This window comes from Acipenser ruthenus, chromosome 36 (assembly GCF_902713425.1).
Source record: "Acipenser ruthenus chromosome 36, fAciRut3.2 maternal haplotype, whole genome shotgun sequence".
Lineage (NCBI taxonomy): Eukaryota > Metazoa > Chordata > Actinopteri > Acipenseriformes > Acipenseridae > Acipenser > Acipenser ruthenus.
The window spans coordinates 988,587-1,007,366 of record NC_081224.1 but is presented as its reverse complement, the minus strand read 5'-3'; the positions used below and the strand labels follow the sequence as shown (position 1 = coordinate 1,007,366).

Genomic DNA, 18,780 nt, shown 5'->3' with positions numbered 1-18,780 from the left:
ATATGTTAGCGTAACATTGTTCAGCAGGTTTCATTCGACTTTATGCAACAAAAGGGGATCATTCTATACGGTGATGCAAAACTTTTGGCAATATTGTATCAATTTGTATCAATATTGTAGTGGCGTTTTGGGTGTGGTCCAGTGGTTAAAGTCCAGGGCTTGTCACCAGAAGGTCACCGGTTCAAATGCCACTGACTGACTCACTGTGTGTGACCCTGAGGAAGTCACTTCACCTCCTTGTTCTCTGTCCTGCGGATGAGATGTTAAATCAATGTCCTATTGTAAGTGACTCTGTAAAGCGCTGTGTGATGGTGGTCCACTATGAAAGGCGCTATATAAAAATAAAGATATTATTATTATTATTATTATTATTATTATTATTATTATTATTATTATTATTATTACCTTCAGATTGAGGACTGTCTTTCTCTCTCTCTCTCTCTCTGCCCTCGCTCTCTCTCTCTGCCCTCTCTCTCTCGCTCTCTCTCTCTCTCGCTCCCTCCCTCTCTCTCTCTTCTCTGCCCCCTCTCTCTCTGTCTCCTCTCTCTCTGTCTCTCTCTCTGCCCTCTCTCTCGCTCTCTCTCGCTCTCTCTGCCCTCTCTCTCGCTCTCTCTGCCCTCTCTCTCGCTCTCTCTCTCTGCCCTCTCTCTCGCCCTCTCTCTCTCTGCCCTCTCTCTCGCTCTCTCGCTCTCTCTCTCTGCCCTCTCTCTCGCTCTCTCTCTCTCTCGCTCTCTCTGCCCTCTCTCTCGCTCTCTCTCTCTCTGTCGCTCTCTCTCGCTCTCTCTGCCCTCTCTCTCGCTCTCTCTCTCTCTCTGTCGCTCTCTCTCGCTCTCTCTGCCCTCTCTCTCTCTCTCTCTGCCCTCTCTCTCTCGCTCTCTCTTGCTCTCTCTCTCTCTCTCTCTCTCCCTCTCTGTGTTTCCAGACAAGCAGAATGATGACGTGGAGATCCCGTCGCCCGTGCAGAAGGAACGTGAGAAGAAGAAGAAGAAACAGCAGCCCATGTGTCAGATCAGTGGTGTCAAGAAACTCACACACAGCTCCAGCCTGACCAACTCCAGCATCCCTCGCTTCGGGGTCAAGACTGACCAGGAGGACAGCCTGACCAAGGTGAGAGCGTCCGCCCCCAGGGGCTCCAGCACCGTGCTCCCTCTGTGCAGCTCCGGCACAAACGTTTAGCATCACCCTATAGCATTAACTCATTTTGCTTCATAGAATCGAATGAAACCTGCTGAATAATGTCACGTTAACATGATACATTGAAAAATGCGACATTTCGAAATCTAACATGAAATACTGCTGTACTGTATGTCGGTTTTACAATCCTAAATGTTTGGCCGTAGCGGTACGCTATACAGTATCACTGTGTATATGAGAGCTGGACCCCATTGTGAAACCCACCTTACAACAAGGAGGTAGATAAAACACTATTATTTTGTATTTTAAACTGTTAAATGTAGTTATTTATTTTAATGTGAGGTGGAGGTCGCTCCTTTATAAACGTTTATCACAGTGTTTTTGCACTTTTTCCCATGGTTATACTATGCGTTTAACAACGTGTACCCTGGTTTGTCATGTTTATTAATAGGCTTTGTCTTACAGTACCTCCCTATTCTTTACAATGCTTCCCTATGCGTTACCAGGCTTTCACTGTGCTTTATTGCACTTTGCTGTGCTTTTAATATGGGAAGCTTTTATAAGGACCACCTAGGTTCTTTTCAGAGCTTAATGCATTACATTAAAAGTTGTAACAGAGGGTTAAAAAACACCACAACTACAGTATATTAGGGCAGCAGTGTGGAGTAGTGGTTAGGGCTCTGGACTCTTGACCGGAGAGTTGTGGGTTCAATCCCTGGTGGGTGACACTGCTGTTGTACCCTTGAGCAAAGTACTTTACCTAGATTGCTCCAGTAAAAACCCAACTGTATAAATGGGTAATTGTATTTAAAAATAATGTGATATCTGTATAATGTGATATCTTGTAACAATTGTAAGTCGCCCTGGATAAGGGCGTCTGCTAAGAAATAAATAATAATAATAATATTACCAGTTGAGGTGAGGGGTGTTACTTGTGACCTATGTTTCAATGCGCCCTGTTTAGTCTCTGTCCTCATCTTATCCAAGGCTATTGCAATAATGCAGGGAGCCAAATGTCCCGTAATTGTTTCTAATTTTTGTTTTTTCCAGGAACTGGACGACTTAAACAAGTGGGGCCTTAACATCTTCCGAGTGGCCGAGTTCTCCAATAACAGACCGCTAAGCTGTATAATGTTCGCCATTTTCCAGGTACCCGACTAGACAGTCCGGGGAAGGAGGCTTCTAAACTTTATTATTTATTGATCAGGGTCAGTTATTTCTTCAGGATTAGTTCACTGAGATTCAAGCACCTCTCTCATACAATCCTGCAGCATTGCTTTCCTGTGCTTTATTACACTTTGCTGTGCTTTTACTAAGGGAAACTCTTGTTAATTACAAGAGACAAAAACAAAAGAACTACAGTTTGAAAACGCACCTTCGAATTAACAGTACTTCCTGCGATCCAAAAAAAAAAAGCTTAAAACTAAATTAAAATGATAAGACAAACCACACAAGGATGCAACTGGAAGTAACAAAGAGAGAATCTCCTTAATACCAGCCCCGTTAACCCTAGTGTGTGTGCTTCGCTAACTGAGCATCCCTATTGGGATGAGTTTGAGGTTATGTCCATTTTAATGAGACTGGGATAGACAGGAATAGCTGCTGCAGTTTGCATTGACAGGATTCTTACGGACAGCAGTGTGGCCAGCGAACCTCCTTGTTTTTCTCAAACTGTGTTTGTTGTGCAGTACTGGAAGTCAATGGGCAGGAATGAGCAAATGACTTTACCACGTAGACTGAACTCATTACCTGTGCATGCAAAAGATATGCAAACATGCAGACGCTAGATAGATGCTGCAGCGTCCTTCCGCAGAGCTGGGGATAGACAGGGAGAGATCGGGCTCATCGGTATGTGGCTGCTTTTTAATTCATGTCGATCCTCTGAAATTTTTTTTTTTCAGGAGAGAGATTTAATGAAGACCTTTAGGATCCCAGAGGACACGTTTATCACGTACATCATGACCCTGGAAGATCACTACCACGCCGACGTGGCCTATCACAACAGCCTCCACGCTGCCGACGTCACCCAGTCCACACACGTCCTCCTGTCCACGCCCGCACTCGATGTGAGTACAGATTTGGTGAGCATAAGACAACATACCGATTTGAAATGTGTGTGGTGTACAATGCCGTTGAATTTGGTATAATAAAACCTATATGAGAGGGACTCCGAAGGGAGAGTCGCATTGGCTCTGGTTCTCCCGCGGGGTAGGGAGGCAAAACCAGCCGGGACTGTTTCTCCTCATCGTGCTACAGCGGGCCTTACCCAGTGAGCTCAGAGCGGACACCTGCAGTGTTTGTCCTCTAGAGGGCGGTAGCTCGCTGACATCCGCTCTCGAGTTCCTGGGTGTGGAAGAGGAAGCTGGCTCGGTCGTGGGATTGGAGGACGCTCGCTGAGCCTTCAGTTCTCCTCAGCAGCTGTGCGGGGGATTGCTGAGGTGAGGAGGAAAAAAATTGGACATTCTAAATTGGGGAGAAAATCGGGGGGGGGGGGTAAAACAATTGGGCACACTAAATTAAAAAAATATCTATCTATCTATCTATCTATTTAGTATATATATATATATATATGTGTATATATATATAATATATTTTGACTGCTATTGCTAGAAGTTTTGCATCACCTAGAATTTTAAGATTGAGACATAATTTTAAAAAAAAAGGAAAAAACTATGTGAACATAATTTAGATATTTTATTTAACATCATGTAATCCAAGAAACAACACAATGATATCGCAAAAGTCTACCGGAAGCCATAATAATAGTACAGTATTTCATGTTAGATTTTCGAAACATCACATTTTTCATTTTTTGTCCGTGTATGGAAAACTACAAAGCGGTGTGTAATTCAACATGTTAAGGTAACATTATTCAGCGGGTTTCATTCGACTTTATGAAGCAAGATTAGTTCAGTCTATAGGGTGATGCAAAACCTTTGGCCGCTGCGGTAAATAGACCGTTGTACTTCTCTCTGTCCTGGTGGCCCCTGCATTGCTTCAGCCCCTCCCTCCCCCCCAGTGGACTTAGCGTTGGTCTCCTTGTTCTTCTCCCTGCAGACCGTCTTCACGGATCTGGAGGTTCTGGCAGCCTTATTCGCTGCTGCAATCCACGATGTGGATCACCCAGGGGTCTCCAACCAGTTCCTGATCAACACCAGTGAGTCCAGACCACTAAGTCACTTCCTTGAAACAGCTGCTCTTTTACTAGGCACAGCTCTTTTCCTTTAATGAGCAGAAACTTTTTCGAGCTTGGATCTTTAGAGGTTGTGGTTTTCCGGTAGCTTTGAGAGGAGACACAGCAGTTGGGAGGCTGCTGGGAGATGCCAGCCCGATTTTTTGTCACAGCCCTTGCTGCCCGCTGTCCCGGGAGGCTCGGTACTGTTGCCTTGGTGGTGGCGCTGTCATTGAAGTTGCCGTTTCCTCTCTGCAGACTCGGAGCTGGCTCTGATGTACAACGACGAGTCGGTGCTGGAGAACCACCACCTGGCCGTGGGCTTCAAGCTGCTGCAGGAGGAGAACTGTGACATCTTCCAGAACCTGAGCAAGCGGCAGCGACAGAGCCTCCGCAAGATGGTCATCGACATGGTGAGAGCTGCGTCGAGCTGAGGCCACCGCCAGCGACAGTGCTGTCATTATCATTGTATTGTTTATAGATTTGGCAGACGCCTTTATCCAAGGCGACTTGCAGGTGTTACAGGGCAGTACAGGGTTACAGTGCAAGCTTCATATTTTAAATACAGTGTCGTTTACAGCAAGTGCAATTAATTATTATTATTATTGTTATTTATTATTATTTATTTCTTAGCAGACGCCCTTATCCAGGGCGGCTTACAATTGTTACAAAATATCACAGTACAAAGTATCACATTACAAGGAGGCTGTGTGGTCCAGTGGTTAAAGAAACTGGCTTGTAACCAGGAGGTCCCCGGTTCAAATCCCACCTCAGCCACTGACTCACTGTGTGACCCTGAGCAAGTCACTGAACCTCCTTGTGCTCCGTCTTTCGGGTGAGACGTAGTTGTAAGTGACTCTGCAGCTGATGCATTGTTCACACACCCTAGTCTCTGTAAGTCGCCTTGGATAAAGGCGTCTGCTAAATAAACAAATAATAATAATCACATGACAGAATATCACAATACAGATAAGAGCAGTAAAGTACAATAAAATCAGTAGCAGAGATCTGAGTGGATGAGACTGATTTCAATAAGAGCAAATAATACCACTGAAGTACAATAAGATTACAACAAGTTATATCTACAATGGCATATTAGCAGTGCAATAGTGCAAGGATAGCACATCAGCTGAGGATCCAGTAACGTGGTGCTGAGGTCAGGCAAGTCCAGAGCAGAGCAAGAGGGGTGAATCAAGAGATCTACAAATGCAGTCTAGACAGAGTCTTGAGGAGGGGACAGAAGGCGGTGAGAGATGGAGCAGTCCTGAGTTTCTCCGGTAGCTGGTTCCACCGCAGAGGGGCTAGGGAAGAGAAGGAGCGGGCATGGGAGGATGGAGAGTGGAGAAGGCATGACCAGTCGGCCAGTAGAGGAGGAGTGGAAAGGGCGAGAGGCGCTTCCAATACCAGATCAAATCGTCAATCGAATAGCTAGTATCATTTGTCATAAAAAATAATAGGTCCAATGATCGGCAAGGAAAGGATTTCTATCTCACCTCAATCCTTTACGTCCGCGCTGTGCATCAGAGTTCACCTCCTCCTCCCCAGCCTCCACCTGCTTTTTTTGGTTTCTTCTAACGGGGGAGGGCAGCTATCCTGCCCCCCAGCCCATGGCTCCCTACGGTCAGCCTCTCCACTATCTGCAAGCTAATTTATGGGCAGGGGTACCTCGAAAGGCAAGGCCACAGAATGCAGTGTAAAAATATGTATAATGCAGTAGTGTTGTCTAGTCTGTGTTTTCATAAATAATCTATCGCATGAGTTTAATACCAAGTTTCGATATAAGCAAAAATGTAAGTGTATCACAGCGAGCGAAGTGATCGCTAAGAAATCTCTGACTGATCACAGACTCCCATGTGCTTGTCCCTCCGCTGTCAGGTCCTGGCGACAGACATGTCCAAGCATATGACCCTGCTGGCTGACCTCAAGACAATGGTGGAGACCAAGAAGGTGACGAGCTCTGGAGGGCTGCTGCTGGACCACTACACTGACCGGATGCAGGTGAGGGGTCTGCAGACGGTTTTCGTGCGTGTACACTCAGCCCGCGGCCCCTAATTCTTCAACACACCTTTGCATTGTAGCGGTCTGCTGTAAAAGGAAAAGGAAGAGTTTGAACCAGATGTCTCTGCTTTGCACGCAAGCGTTACAGCAGAAACTGAAACGACTGTAATTGCTACTTTGGCGACAGGTGTGTGACGGCATGACGTTAGGAGTTTCGTGGGCGGTTTGCTTTACTCTGATCTGCTGTCTTCTGCGTGTTTGTTGAACTGAAACATAAAGCAGCGTCCCGAATAAGAACTTTTCTGAAGGGCTAAATACCTACCACATCCTGCTATCTTATTCATGAATAGAAAACTCATTCACGGCAACTGACAGCAGTGCCACGGCATGTGTCATTCGTGGAAAAATAATCATTTGGCGCTTGACGACGGCTCATCTTAGTAGTTGTCTTTGAAACTAGGGTTGGCATCCTGGCATTAGTTCTAAATCAGCATTAACTGGGAGCTGAGAGAGGAGATGGAAAGAGTGTTTTGTCATCTTGAAATCGCAACAGGACCTTGCCCTGTAGGTGATGCGGTTGTCAAGGAGAGCTGTTGCTAGGGAGACTGGGTTGCTAGGGAGAGACGGGTTGCTAAGAGGAGTGCCTGCTTAGGTGAACGGTCGTCAAGGAGACACGGTACGTTGCTACGGAGACCAGTTGAAAGGTGCGCCATCCTGGCTGTGACGGGGGCGTGATGATCAGAGACAGTATTGAGTTTTAGTCCAATTGGAAACACAGTTTGAACCCATGCTGGTATTGCAAACAGTCACCTTGCCTTCGCTACTTCATCCTTTAGTGATTCCAGCACAGGAATAAAATCACATGAATATAGAGGATTCTCCATGAACATTTGTGGGGTACTGCAGTTATTCAAGGCTAGGACTCTCAACACTTTACATAATTGCAAATATGTTAGCAGAGTTCACCGAGTTCAGCTTCACGCACACACAGTTAGGTAAGATATATAAGACAGGCACTTCAGAGTGCGAGCGAGAAAAGCCACCTGAATCCTCTCCATGACGACAGACCATCTCTGTACCTGAGCATTCTCCCAGAACATTAGGTAACATCTGATTTCTGTTGATAACTAGGTGCCACATTTGTTGTGTCTAATGATAAATGTTTAAGCCACACGCGTGTAACTTTTTTGAATATTTACAGACATCAAGTTAGTTTCCTAATGAAGTTGGTGAACGATCCCGGTGTGTGGGAACAAGGAGCTGCGGTTTCCTGATTTCGGGACCCCTTGGATTGTTAATTCCGTGCATCACAGATTGCTTTCTTCTCTCCCGGCATCAGGTGCTGAGGAACATGGTGCACTGTGCCGATCTCAGCAACCCCACCAAGCCCCTGGAGCTGTACCGGCAGTGGACAGACCGCATCATGGAAGAGTTCTTCAGACAGGGGGATAAGGAGCGCGAGCGGGGCATGGAGATCAGCCCCATGTGCGACAAGCACACCGCCTCCGTGGAGAAATCGCAGGTACGCAGCAGCAAACACAGGGAGACCTCCTGCGGCTATTGATGCAATACAATTCAACAGGATTTTGCAAGGGTTTGCAAGAGGTGCAGAAAGCAATCAGCTTCCTTATGCATGCGAAATTGTGGAGACTCCAGACAACAGTATTCAAATACAGCTGTGGCTTTGCATCACCTAGAATTTTAGGATTGAGACTATGTGAACTATATGAGTTTAATTTAAACTATAGGAACATCATTTAGATCTTTTATTTAACATCCTGTAATCAAAGAAAGTACAAAATGATATCGCTAAAAGTGTACCGGAAGCCGTAACAGTAGTAGAGTAGTATTTCATGTTAGATGTTGTCACATTTTGTCAGTGTTTCTGTTAAGTATATGGGAAAACAAGTGTGTAATTCAGTATGTTAACTGAACATTATTCAGAAGGTTTCATTCGACTTTATGAAACAAAATGAGTTCATTCAATAGGGTGGCCAGAGCTGCAGTTGCCGGCTGTGGCTCCTCCCAGTTGCTGCTTTGTGACCTCTTCTCTGTCTCCCTGGCAGGTGGGGTTTATCGACTACATAGTGCACCCCCTCTGGGAGACGTGGGGGGACCTGGTGCACCCTGACGCGCAGGACATCCTAGACACTCTGGAGGACAACCGGGACTGGTACCAGAACATGATCCCCCAGAGCCCCTCTCCACCGCCAGACGACCCGGACAGAGAGCACGACGCCTGTCTGGACAAATTCCAGTTCGAGCTGACCCTGGAGGAGGACGGGGATGGAGAGGGGCAGAACCACCGGGACCCGGGGGGAGACCTGCCCTGCTCGCCCCAGAGAGGGGAGGGGCAGCTGGGGGAGCAGGAGGAGAGCCAGGGCCCGGCGGTGGTGGTGGTGGTGGTGGGAGAAAACGGACATTCGGAAGGGAGTCCTGAAGAGGAAGAGGAAGAGGATGAGGAGAAAAAAAACGACACATCCTCCCCCGCTGAAACATGAGCCCGGCCTTTTTTTTTTTTTTTTTTTTTTAAATGGGTGTTCGGGAGTAAGGGAGACTGTTGGGATTATAAAAAAGGGGGGGGGGGTGTTTGCCCCCCCCCCGCCCCTCCCCCCTCCCTAGCCCTGGGACGACTATTAAAACAAAGAACAAAAAGAAACATTTATAATTTATTTTTTAAAAAGGGAACAAAATAGCAATTCTAAAAAAATTTACAATGACAGCATTATTACACAGCAACTGTAGATTTCGAATGTGTGTCGGCGCCGCCCTGCTGGTAGAATTGAGTAACTGAAGACAAGAAGAAAATAGAAAATAAACCTTTTTTTTGGGGGGGCCATTTGGAACGTAACACTCTGTACATTCATATATATATATATATATATCGGGGAACGGGATTGGACTGCAACTACGTAGAGCTTGGAAAAGAAGAGGTGTTTTTTCTAGGGGATAAAGCCATTTCTAACATATTTCCTTTAAATTAAAAAAAGCAAACATTCTAAAAAGTACAAAAGCCTCTTCCATTTCCGTCGGGAGGAAAAGGACGTCCCATCAAGGGACTGTGTGGACCGCTGGGGTCGATAAAGACAAGACACTGGTTTCTGGACGTTTGTGTCTCAAACAGAGCAACCTCTCCCAACCCCCATCTCCCTTTATTCTGAGTGTTACGATACTAAATGGCCGCGTGCCTTTTTTTTACCCACAAGCCCCTGCGCTTGTGGTGACGGCCAAGCAGTGAATTCTTGGTGAATTTGTTGTTTTTTCGAACGCTGTCTGTTTTATTTATTGGTTACGCTGTTCTCTCAAAGAGCCAATTGCCACATTTTACAGACTCAAAACAGCAATGAATAAAAAATGCAGAAGTTAGGCCTTCTTCTTCGTAACACTAATAGGTTCAACAGTAAGTCTTCCTCTGTTCCTTCCTTTTTGTATATATATATATATATGATTTTATTTTTTTGCACAAAATGGCAATAGTTTAAGAGGAGGAAAATGGGTCAAGGTGTTTGAGAGAAATGCAATCATGTGTTTGATTTGAGTTTTGTCTGTATTCAAAACAGTGTATCACTTTTCATTTACATCCAATTGCCATTCCATGCCCGGTGCCCTATAAATTTGTAAATTATTTATATATATATATATATATATCTATATATATATATAGATATATATGTATTTGTATATGTAAACACATTTTTAATTAATTCTGAGCTACATTTCAAGACAAATGTGCTACACTTACAGTATTACTTCAAAAAGTTGCATGGTCATTTCAAAACTAAAATCCTATTCAGATTATTTTTTTCGGTCAGGCCTCTCTTTATAACGCAGGTATAGGTATTCAAAACCATGGAAGTGATGATGATGATGATGATGAAGACGAAGGTACGCAGTGGTCTAGCAAGCGCAGTGTAAGCTGAAATAAATCCGGGCTAGTCCACATGACTGTTGAAGGTTCCTTCAGTTAAAATCTGGATGGATACTCCTGGATCCACCTGATTTCCAATTATCACGACAAGGGGGAATTATAGCTTGCGAAGGCCAGTATTCTGTGTGCCGTTTTGATAATTGCCTTGTAGCATCTTGAGATTTTTTTTGGTATCATTATTATTATTAATGTCATTTTTAAAGGGCACCTTTTAAACCTGGATGACAGTTTTTAACTTCATCTGAACTCCATTGCCTAAGCCAAACTCTTGCTGCCTATAGAGCACCTGCAGACTGGTGGTAGATGAGGGGTTTCAGTGTGCTAGAGCTGTGTCAAGGTGTTTAAACCAGGTGCCGTAGCTGAACTGCTAAACACTCTTCCACTGAAATCCAGCCGCAGCTCGGAGATCTGTCTTGGATGTTTTCACAATCTGCATGTGTAGTTCCCCTGTCGTTACGAAGGAGCCCTCATGGAAGCAAAGATCCATACAAGAAACTGCTTCTAGACTCGAATTGTTACTCCGCTGCAGTCCTTCGTGTGCAAGCCTATTAGAACACCTCCGGATTTGTCATTTACTGCATGCCCTTTATATACCTGCCTGCATGAAAACCTCTGGGCGTGAGAGTTTCAATTTTCAAGTGAGTGATCGGTGATATGTGAAAGTGTCAGACCACTTTAATTAGGCATCTAAAACAACTTCTATAAAAAATGTCTCATGCATTTTAACATTTGTAGCAATGTGTTCCTGTTTATCTTACTATGGATAAAGGAGTCTGCCTAATAATAATAATAATAATAATAATAATAATAATAATAATAATAATAATAATAATAATAATAATTAATTGCCTGTTTGGCCTATTAAAGTCAACAGTTAAATTAGACAATCACTCATTTTGTCTGTTTGGGCAATTTGCCAAGAATTTGCCAAGATTTTCCAGTGGTTTGATTTCATAGGCACAACAAATCAAATCTTCAGAAGCAATGGGGTGTTCTAATACATGTGCACACAGCTGGCTGTATATTGATGTCTTATCTGCTGTTATTTCAATGCACTATCCAACATATATATATATATCCGCAGTTCCTGCTTGTCCTCTGAAAATAGTAAGCCATTCAGGGCACCTGTTTTTTTCACAGTGTGAATGTGAACTAAGGCTTGGTGAAGCTTTTAAGTCAGCTTTGGGTATAAAAGGACAAAAACCTTTGAAACACCTGCCATAACACTGTCAGCGTGGCCAACCAGGACGACACGGAGACTGCAAGCGTTTAAGTGAAATCTGCACTCCACTTTTGAGACACATCCTCGTGAAACATCTGGGATACAGAAGCACCTGCCAACCAAGCACCTGCTAGCCAGGCAAGCATCGGTTGCCTCGGCCCTCTTGAGTGAACTTGACGTGCTTGCTTTACATATGGCAAATTCGCCAGATGTGCCAGGGACAGCCCAGTCACAGAAAAAAAGTGTGTGTTACATATGGCAGGTGTTTCCAATATTTTGTCCAACCGTCGCAATACAGTATTTTACAGCACTGGGTCTTTTTAACTTTGACGTCAGCCTTAACGTAAATGCCAGTCATTGCCAGACGAGGAGACCAGATTGGTTTCTTTGTAGGACGGATTCAATCAGAAATGACTGTGCTGCATTGTGTTCTGTGTCATTTCCCTGTTTTTTGATATTTTTTATTTATACCGTTATTCAATCAAACTTCTAGTCATAGGAAAACCACCTTGCTTTAGAAAAATAATCTAAATCATAAGTTTAATTCTTCATTTAAACCGTACATTTCCATCGCTTCATTGAAGATTGATTGAATAGCGTGATGGAGCAGGGAAATGACATTATTATTCTCAGTACGTAATCCTTATCCAAACGCTCTCATATGAGTTCATGAAACAATTCTGATTGCTGCTCACTGTTAACCAGCTACAGTGCAACGTCTCCCATCCGGTCTCACAGTTTCATTAAAGCAGTACTAGACTACCGAGGCTGATGCTGCAGCAAATCTAAGCTTCACAGCCTAGACAGAGCTGGGCGAGGATTTATTTCAATTTATTTCAATGCCTTATAGTTTTTCACTGCTTGTGGAGCGCATGTTTGAAGCAGGGATTGTATGCACATCTCAAAATGAAAATTTAAACCAAGAACAAACAAGCCAAACTCACGCACACATCTTGCTAAATATCAGCAAGGCTTGAGATTCTTGTATGTAAAGGTGCAGAAAAACTCAATCAGAAACAACAGTGTTAGCGCACACTTGAGTGTGCTCTCTCAATGTGACGAACGCGGCACACTTGAGTGAGCACTAACACTCAAGTGTTGTTTTTAAAGCTTGGCAATGGCAGGACAGGTTGAGTCGTGCATACCGTGTTTCTGAGTGTGGCATTCTTTCGCTGTTTGTGGATAGGTGAAAAAAACAAAGAAAAAAAAAATTTTACACAATACTGTAGCAGATATTTCTTCTTCGTTTTTCGCCATTTTCTCTGAAGAAAAAAAGAACGCAAAGCCTCAAAGAGTTGAATGGTTCGCGTACAGTTTTTATTTTTGTACGATTCTGTTTGTTGGGTTGGAATTTTGTTAGATTATTATTTTTATTATTATTATAAGTAGTAGTATTGCTATTGATTTTTGTACATACTGTAATGTTTGACTGTAAATTATTGATTCTATAAAAGACAAGTGCATCAGCATTTTTTTTCGGTTTTTTTTCTGTGGTGGTGAGATTGAAAACGCTCCTGGTGAGATTTAAATGGCTGCTCTCTCTCTCTCTCTCTCTCTCTCTCTCTCTCTCTCTCTCTCTTTCTCTCTGTATATTTACATTGTATAAAGAAATTAGACAAATCAGACACTGTAGACTTATTCTTGTTAATAACGAATTATGAAATGTGTGTCAACATTGCACTTTTTTTTGCATTTGTTTTCTTTGTAAGCTTTCTGATCCTTGGAGGAACTAATAACTGTGACATTTGAGGTGCACCTATTGTGGGAAAATTGAGGGGTTAGGTTAAATGACATACAATATAAAAAGGGGAAGCAATTAAATACTGGCCTCAAGCAAATTACACTAGAGCAGCTCCTATCGCTGTCATGATTTTCTGTTTGGAGTTTGTGATCAGGTTGTAGCTGTTTGGAAGTGGAAGTCAAGCAGATAAACTTTTCAGCTAATGCCTTCAACTGTATGACATAATCAGCCAAAGGTTCTATCTTAACTTTCCTTTGTGGTATCACCTCAGAAGGCATTCAACCCTCCATTACAAGTCAGGTGAAAGCTTGGGAGTCATTTAAAGATGTGTCAAAGAGACCCCTCTGCTCCTAAAGGGTCAATGCCCCATGAAAAAATTAAAAAAAGCAGTGCAGTATTTGGGGGTGAAAAGGTCATTTCTCTTTTTTCTTCCTGAGCGATAGCAGGAGCTTTATATTTTGAACCTGCTGCTTCTGTAGTGGCTATCGGGTCACACAGCTTTCAAGGACTCTTCCGATAATGTCATCGTGCCTCTCTGCACACCATTGCAGGACAGTGCATTGCAATGCAGAATGCCAGCGATCACTTGCACAGTTACAGTGTTCATTATCAGACTCTGTTTTTATTATTATTATTATTATTTATTTCTTAGCAGACGCCCTTATCCAGGGCGACTTACAATTGTTACAAGATATCACATTATTTTTACATACAATTACCCATTTATACAGTTGGGTTTTTACTGGAGCAATCTAGGTAAAGTACCTTGCTCAAGGGTACAGCAGCAGTGTCCCCCACTGGGGATTGAACCCATGACCCTCCGGTCAAGAGTCCAGAGCACTAACCACTACTCCACACTGCTGCCTCTGTATCCGGTCAAGAGTCCAGTGCACTAACCACTACTCCACACTGCTGCCTCTGTATCCGGTCAAGAGTCCAGTGCACTAACCACTACTCCACACTGCTGCCTCTGTATCTCCATTCCCCCGCAGTAGCATCTATTTGGATGGATTCCACACCATTGCAAGTAAAATCCATTCTAGTTTTGTCCCCTTTTTTTTTTAAAGCGATGGCATTTGCGAACATGCCGGTTTGTCCATGTAGTCTGGACACACTTTGTATTGGAGGAGCTGAACAGAGTAATACTTATTTAGAGGTGATTTGCCTTCTTATAATCAGGGGTACAGTCTCTTCAAACACCGTGCATGCAAAGAAACCCAAACCACATCTGATAGACAGTTAGAACAACCAAACACGTTTTATTAAAAGCATTTAATACAAAAAAAAACGACCCAAAATACCTTGGAACCTGGACCAAAGTTGGGTGTTCCAGTCCTGGTCTTTGTTCCAACCCTATTCTGTGTGCGTTTAATTGAACCTCCATCCAGACCCTGAAGCAGTTAATTTGCTCATGTTACCTGTTAAACCTGGAGTGGAATAGCCCTCCAGGACCGGGATTGGAAATAGAGCATGGTGTCGTCCCCCGTCCCCCCCCATGATTTATAGCAGGGGTGTCCAATCCTGGTCCTGGAGAGCCAGTGTCCTGGTTTTTGTTCCAACTGTACCCCCCCCCCCCCCCCCCCCCGTATTGCTGTATACTAACTAGATCACTCCTGATCTGACTTCCAGACCTCACTGTGTATAGCCATCCCTACAGAAGGCCTGCTGTAGGGATCAGCTTGATCGGTGTAATAAACAACGAGCTGGAAGCTTTCAGAGTCAGAGAACTTGGATCCAAGCTGGATCCAAAGGTACCTGATGAGCGATGCATTTGCTATATTAAAATGGCACTGAGCGAATGTTCTCGAAGCAGCTGCAAAGACAAGCAAATCACAACCATGCATTATTAGTCACGCACTTTATTAAACCAGATGATCGCAGCTGTTTATTCATATTATTTATATGTTCCCACCCCCCTCCCCACCCCATATATTTTGGTTATCCAAAAACTTGGAAACTGCTTTGTCACAGAGTATCAATTGGTTTGACCCTGATCAGCACTAATCTTGAGCTGGCTGGACTGAGATTAGAGCTGGCCAGGGTAGCTAGTCACTGTTCCTTCACAGTTTTGGAAAGGGGAAAGGCTAGAACCATGAACCCTGTTCCTAAATCCTTACAAGCAGACACAGCTATTTAGCAGCTGGGTTAACCATCCCAAGGTTTTGTCACTGCAAAGGCGAACGCTGTGTTGATCTGAGGCGACCTTGCTGTTGTGTACCGCGATGTAATGTAGAGCACAGGTGGATTTCTACACGACTTTATCACTTGGTTTTTCTGGAAATGTTGGGTCTTATCTAAAATGTTCCGAACCTAACAGTGCCGTATAATACAGCAACACTGGCCTAAACGCTACCTTTTTTAAAATGAGAACATAAAAGTCTTTCTCAAGGTCTAAATTGCATGCTAACGGGCTGCGATTTAAATTCGCTGGGGCGAGAAATGTGCATCACGCACAGAGAAGTGTTAGTGGCTGCAGCAACACTTTGCAGAGGTGCAACAAAATTCAACTCAAACATGCCGAGGAACAGCCCAGCTTTTTTGAACACACTCTTTGACAGGCTGGCTTTCCCATTTGAAAAAACAAAATCAAGACCTTGAAGCTGATCAGATCGCAGTTTTGCAGCTCAAGCATCGTTTGAGCATCGGTCAGGATAACCCGTGCCCTTTTATTATTTATATTGTTAGAACAATGGTGTGTTTTGTGTTTGCTACCACATACCTTGTTCAAAATAAGAAAAAGTAACCATAAATAATGATTGTAATATTTGTACATTATATTGCTGTATTGTGTACAATGTTTTAAAAAAAAACTGTGTCAAAACAAACTTCAAAGTCTAAGTTATTTTTATTATCATTATATAATTATTTTTGTTATTATTATTATTGTTATTATTATTAATATTATTATTATTATTATAATAATTACCGGGTATTATTAATTTGTCTTTCAAAGAGATTTATTAAAATGCTGGGGTTTCCATTTCTGTGAAATAAAGGCATTTTTGCAGTTAATGATATATTAAACTCTCTATCTCTCTCTCTCTATATATATATATATTAATTTGATTTCACAATGTATGGTACTGTGAAGTGTGTTAAAAATCAGGGTTATTATTATTATTATTTTTATAAACAGCAAAATAAAAAAAAGCATGAATACAGTTTATGCAACAGCGTTGTGCACCAGCCTCTTGATTTAAAAAAGGGTATGAATAGAACTCTGAAAGGGGAACCAGAGCCTCTGGTGTGAAAGGGGGATTCCCAGAAGTGATGTCATGCATATATAATTAGGGGGTCCCCATCTTATTATCAACTGTGATCAGCTTATGTATTAATGTTCCAATGGAGGGGGTTCTGTACAGGGTTGGGGTCGAGTTCTGTTTTCCAATTCCAATTCCAAAATCATTTTTAAAATCAATTCCCTGTTCCAATTACTGTTTCTCGTAAATCAATTCCAACACACACCATGGGTCAAAATCGCAGTGAGCAGTATTCTGTTAAAACGAGTTTACAGTTTACAAACGAGAGGAGGCCATTCGGTCCATGTTGCTCGTTTGGTTGTTAGTAGCTTATTGATCCATTATTAAACATGAACTAGTCTCATACCATAAATGAACCCCAATTTAAACCTTCGGGCCATTTTTTTCATCGGGGGCCACTAATATCAGCCTATCAGGAGACTACAGCGTCCAGAAAGGTAGCGGCAGTGTGCATGGGAAAGGATGGCGAGTCAGTACTGTGGGTCGAATGAAGATCTCTTCTCTCCCTTACTCCCGGAGAGACGGAACACAGAACTGATTCCAAGGACTTTGAGCACAGCGGAGGACGGTTTCTGGAGGAAGAGGGAACCGCTGAAAAATGCACAGGTATCCTAATAAAAAAAAAAAAAGGTGGTTTATATATCGCAGGCTGAGTCATGCCAGTGTATGGAAGCACATGCTTTTACACTGGCAACAGGTAACCGAGAGTTTATATACCAGTTGAAACTTGCCCTAGGAACCCTCCAGATACTGCTTTGATAGTCAAACAGATAAAAAATAGTCAAACAGGTGTTAATACAGCCGGCGGCTCTGTTGAGGGCGTAAATTTCGTTACATTTTGCATGTGGTGCGCTATATATTTTTTTAACTACTTGGATTCTTTTAATATATATATATATATATATATATATATATATATATATATATATATATATATATATATATATATATATATATATATTATTTGTTTATTTAGCAGACGCCTTTATCCAAGGCGACTTACAGAGACTAGGGTGTGTGAACTATGCATCAGCTGCAGTCACTTACAACTACGTCTCACCCGAAAGACGGAGCACAAGGAGGTGAAGTGACTTGCTCAGGGTCACACAGTGAGTCAGTGGCTGAGCTGAGATTTGAACCGGGGACCGCCTGGTTACAAGCCCTTTTCTTTAACCACTGGACCACACAGCCTATTTATACATGTGCTAAAATGTCATTTATCCTTATTGCAAGAGTTTGATGGCATGTATTTGAAATGTGCACAGACCCCCCCATCGACATCCCCTATTTGGCCAGCGATGCTGTCAAGACCCCATTCAAATGGAAGTCTCAGAATCTTGTGTAAATGCTTCGCTGGCGTCTCTGTAGTTACTGAAGACACAATGCGGCTGTGCTGCACTGGCTACAGGTAACGCTGTTCAGTTTCAATCCAGTAGATGGCAGCATTGAGCTTATAACGCATTCAGCCGTACACGTTGCAGTACACGCTGCACGAGTCAAACCATGTACACATTTTATATGAATTTTATTTGGGGATTCTGAGCACACTAATCTTTTATTCAAAAATGACTAATGTCGTATTCATCTGTGCTGTGGTCATTGTAATATCATGTACCACATTTTATAAATAAGTAACCTTTAAAAATACAATTTAATAGTTGAAACGTTTATTTATTTATTTATTTATTTATTTATTTAATAATTACTCTATTTAATCATTTCCAGTTGTACCCGTCACGTGTAGTTTTCTAAGGCAAGACAAATGATCATATCGCGATATCCTCAAATTGCATTTCAAGATATCTTGAACTGTTCAGACATATCTGTAAATCATTCGCAGTCTTAAATGAATCAGAGATATCTGTAAAACAGCCCATTTTGAAGATATCTTAATTTAATTTTTGAGCTATCTAAAACTGAAATGAAGATATTATAATAATAATAATAATAATAATAATAATAATAATAACTTAAATGTATTATAGCGCCTTTCAGACCGAGGTGTCTCAAGGCGCTGTACAAAACACAAATCAGAATTACAAAAAAAACATGAATAACAATTAATCAGTTAAATTCTATAAATACATAAATAAAAAATACAATAAAATAGGTAAATATAGGTAAAAATCGATCATCATAACAGTACGATGTATTATAATACAGTACAGACTGCAGTCAAATCAGTTAATACAGCGAACAAATGCGTCTTAAGCCAGGGTAGTTTTAAATTACTGTTGTGGATTCTATAGGAGGCTGTGTGGTCTAGTGGTTAAAGAAAAGGGCTTGTAACCAGGAGGTCCCTGGTTCAAATCCCACCTCAACCAC

At 42.5% G+C, this 18,780-nt stretch overlaps 1 protein-coding gene across 8 annotated transcripts in view; it reads left to right on the top strand.

Annotated features, from left to right (window-relative positions):
• The window catches only part of LOC117402053 (cAMP-specific 3',5'-cyclic phosphodiesterase 4B), a 218,201-nt gene extending 209,340 nt beyond the window's left edge, over nucleotides 1-8,861 (top strand). For 5 of the 8 annotated variants that reach the window (XM_059007870.1, XM_059007871.1, XM_059007868.1 and 2 more), the window contains 8 exons: nucleotides 923-1,107; nucleotides 2,185-2,283; nucleotides 3,036-3,215; nucleotides 4,192-4,291; nucleotides 4,565-4,719; nucleotides 6,182-6,304; nucleotides 7,644-7,826; nucleotides 8,371-8,861. In XM_059007870.1, the coding sequence (XP_058863853.1) occupies nucleotides 923-1,107; nucleotides 2,185-2,283; nucleotides 3,036-3,215; nucleotides 4,192-4,291; nucleotides 4,565-4,719; nucleotides 6,182-6,304; nucleotides 7,644-7,826; nucleotides 8,371-8,805 (1,460 nt within the window). In that variant the 3' untranslated portion in view covers nucleotides 8,806-8,861. The remainder of the gene's footprint in view (nucleotides 1-922; nucleotides 1,108-2,184; nucleotides 2,284-3,035; nucleotides 3,216-4,191; nucleotides 4,292-4,564; nucleotides 4,720-6,181; nucleotides 6,305-7,643; nucleotides 7,827-8,370) is intronic. The other 3 variants (XM_059007869.1, XM_059007874.1, XM_059007875.1) reach the window with 1 other exon arrangement.
• Nucleotides 8,862-18,780: the final 9,919 nt, after the last annotated feature.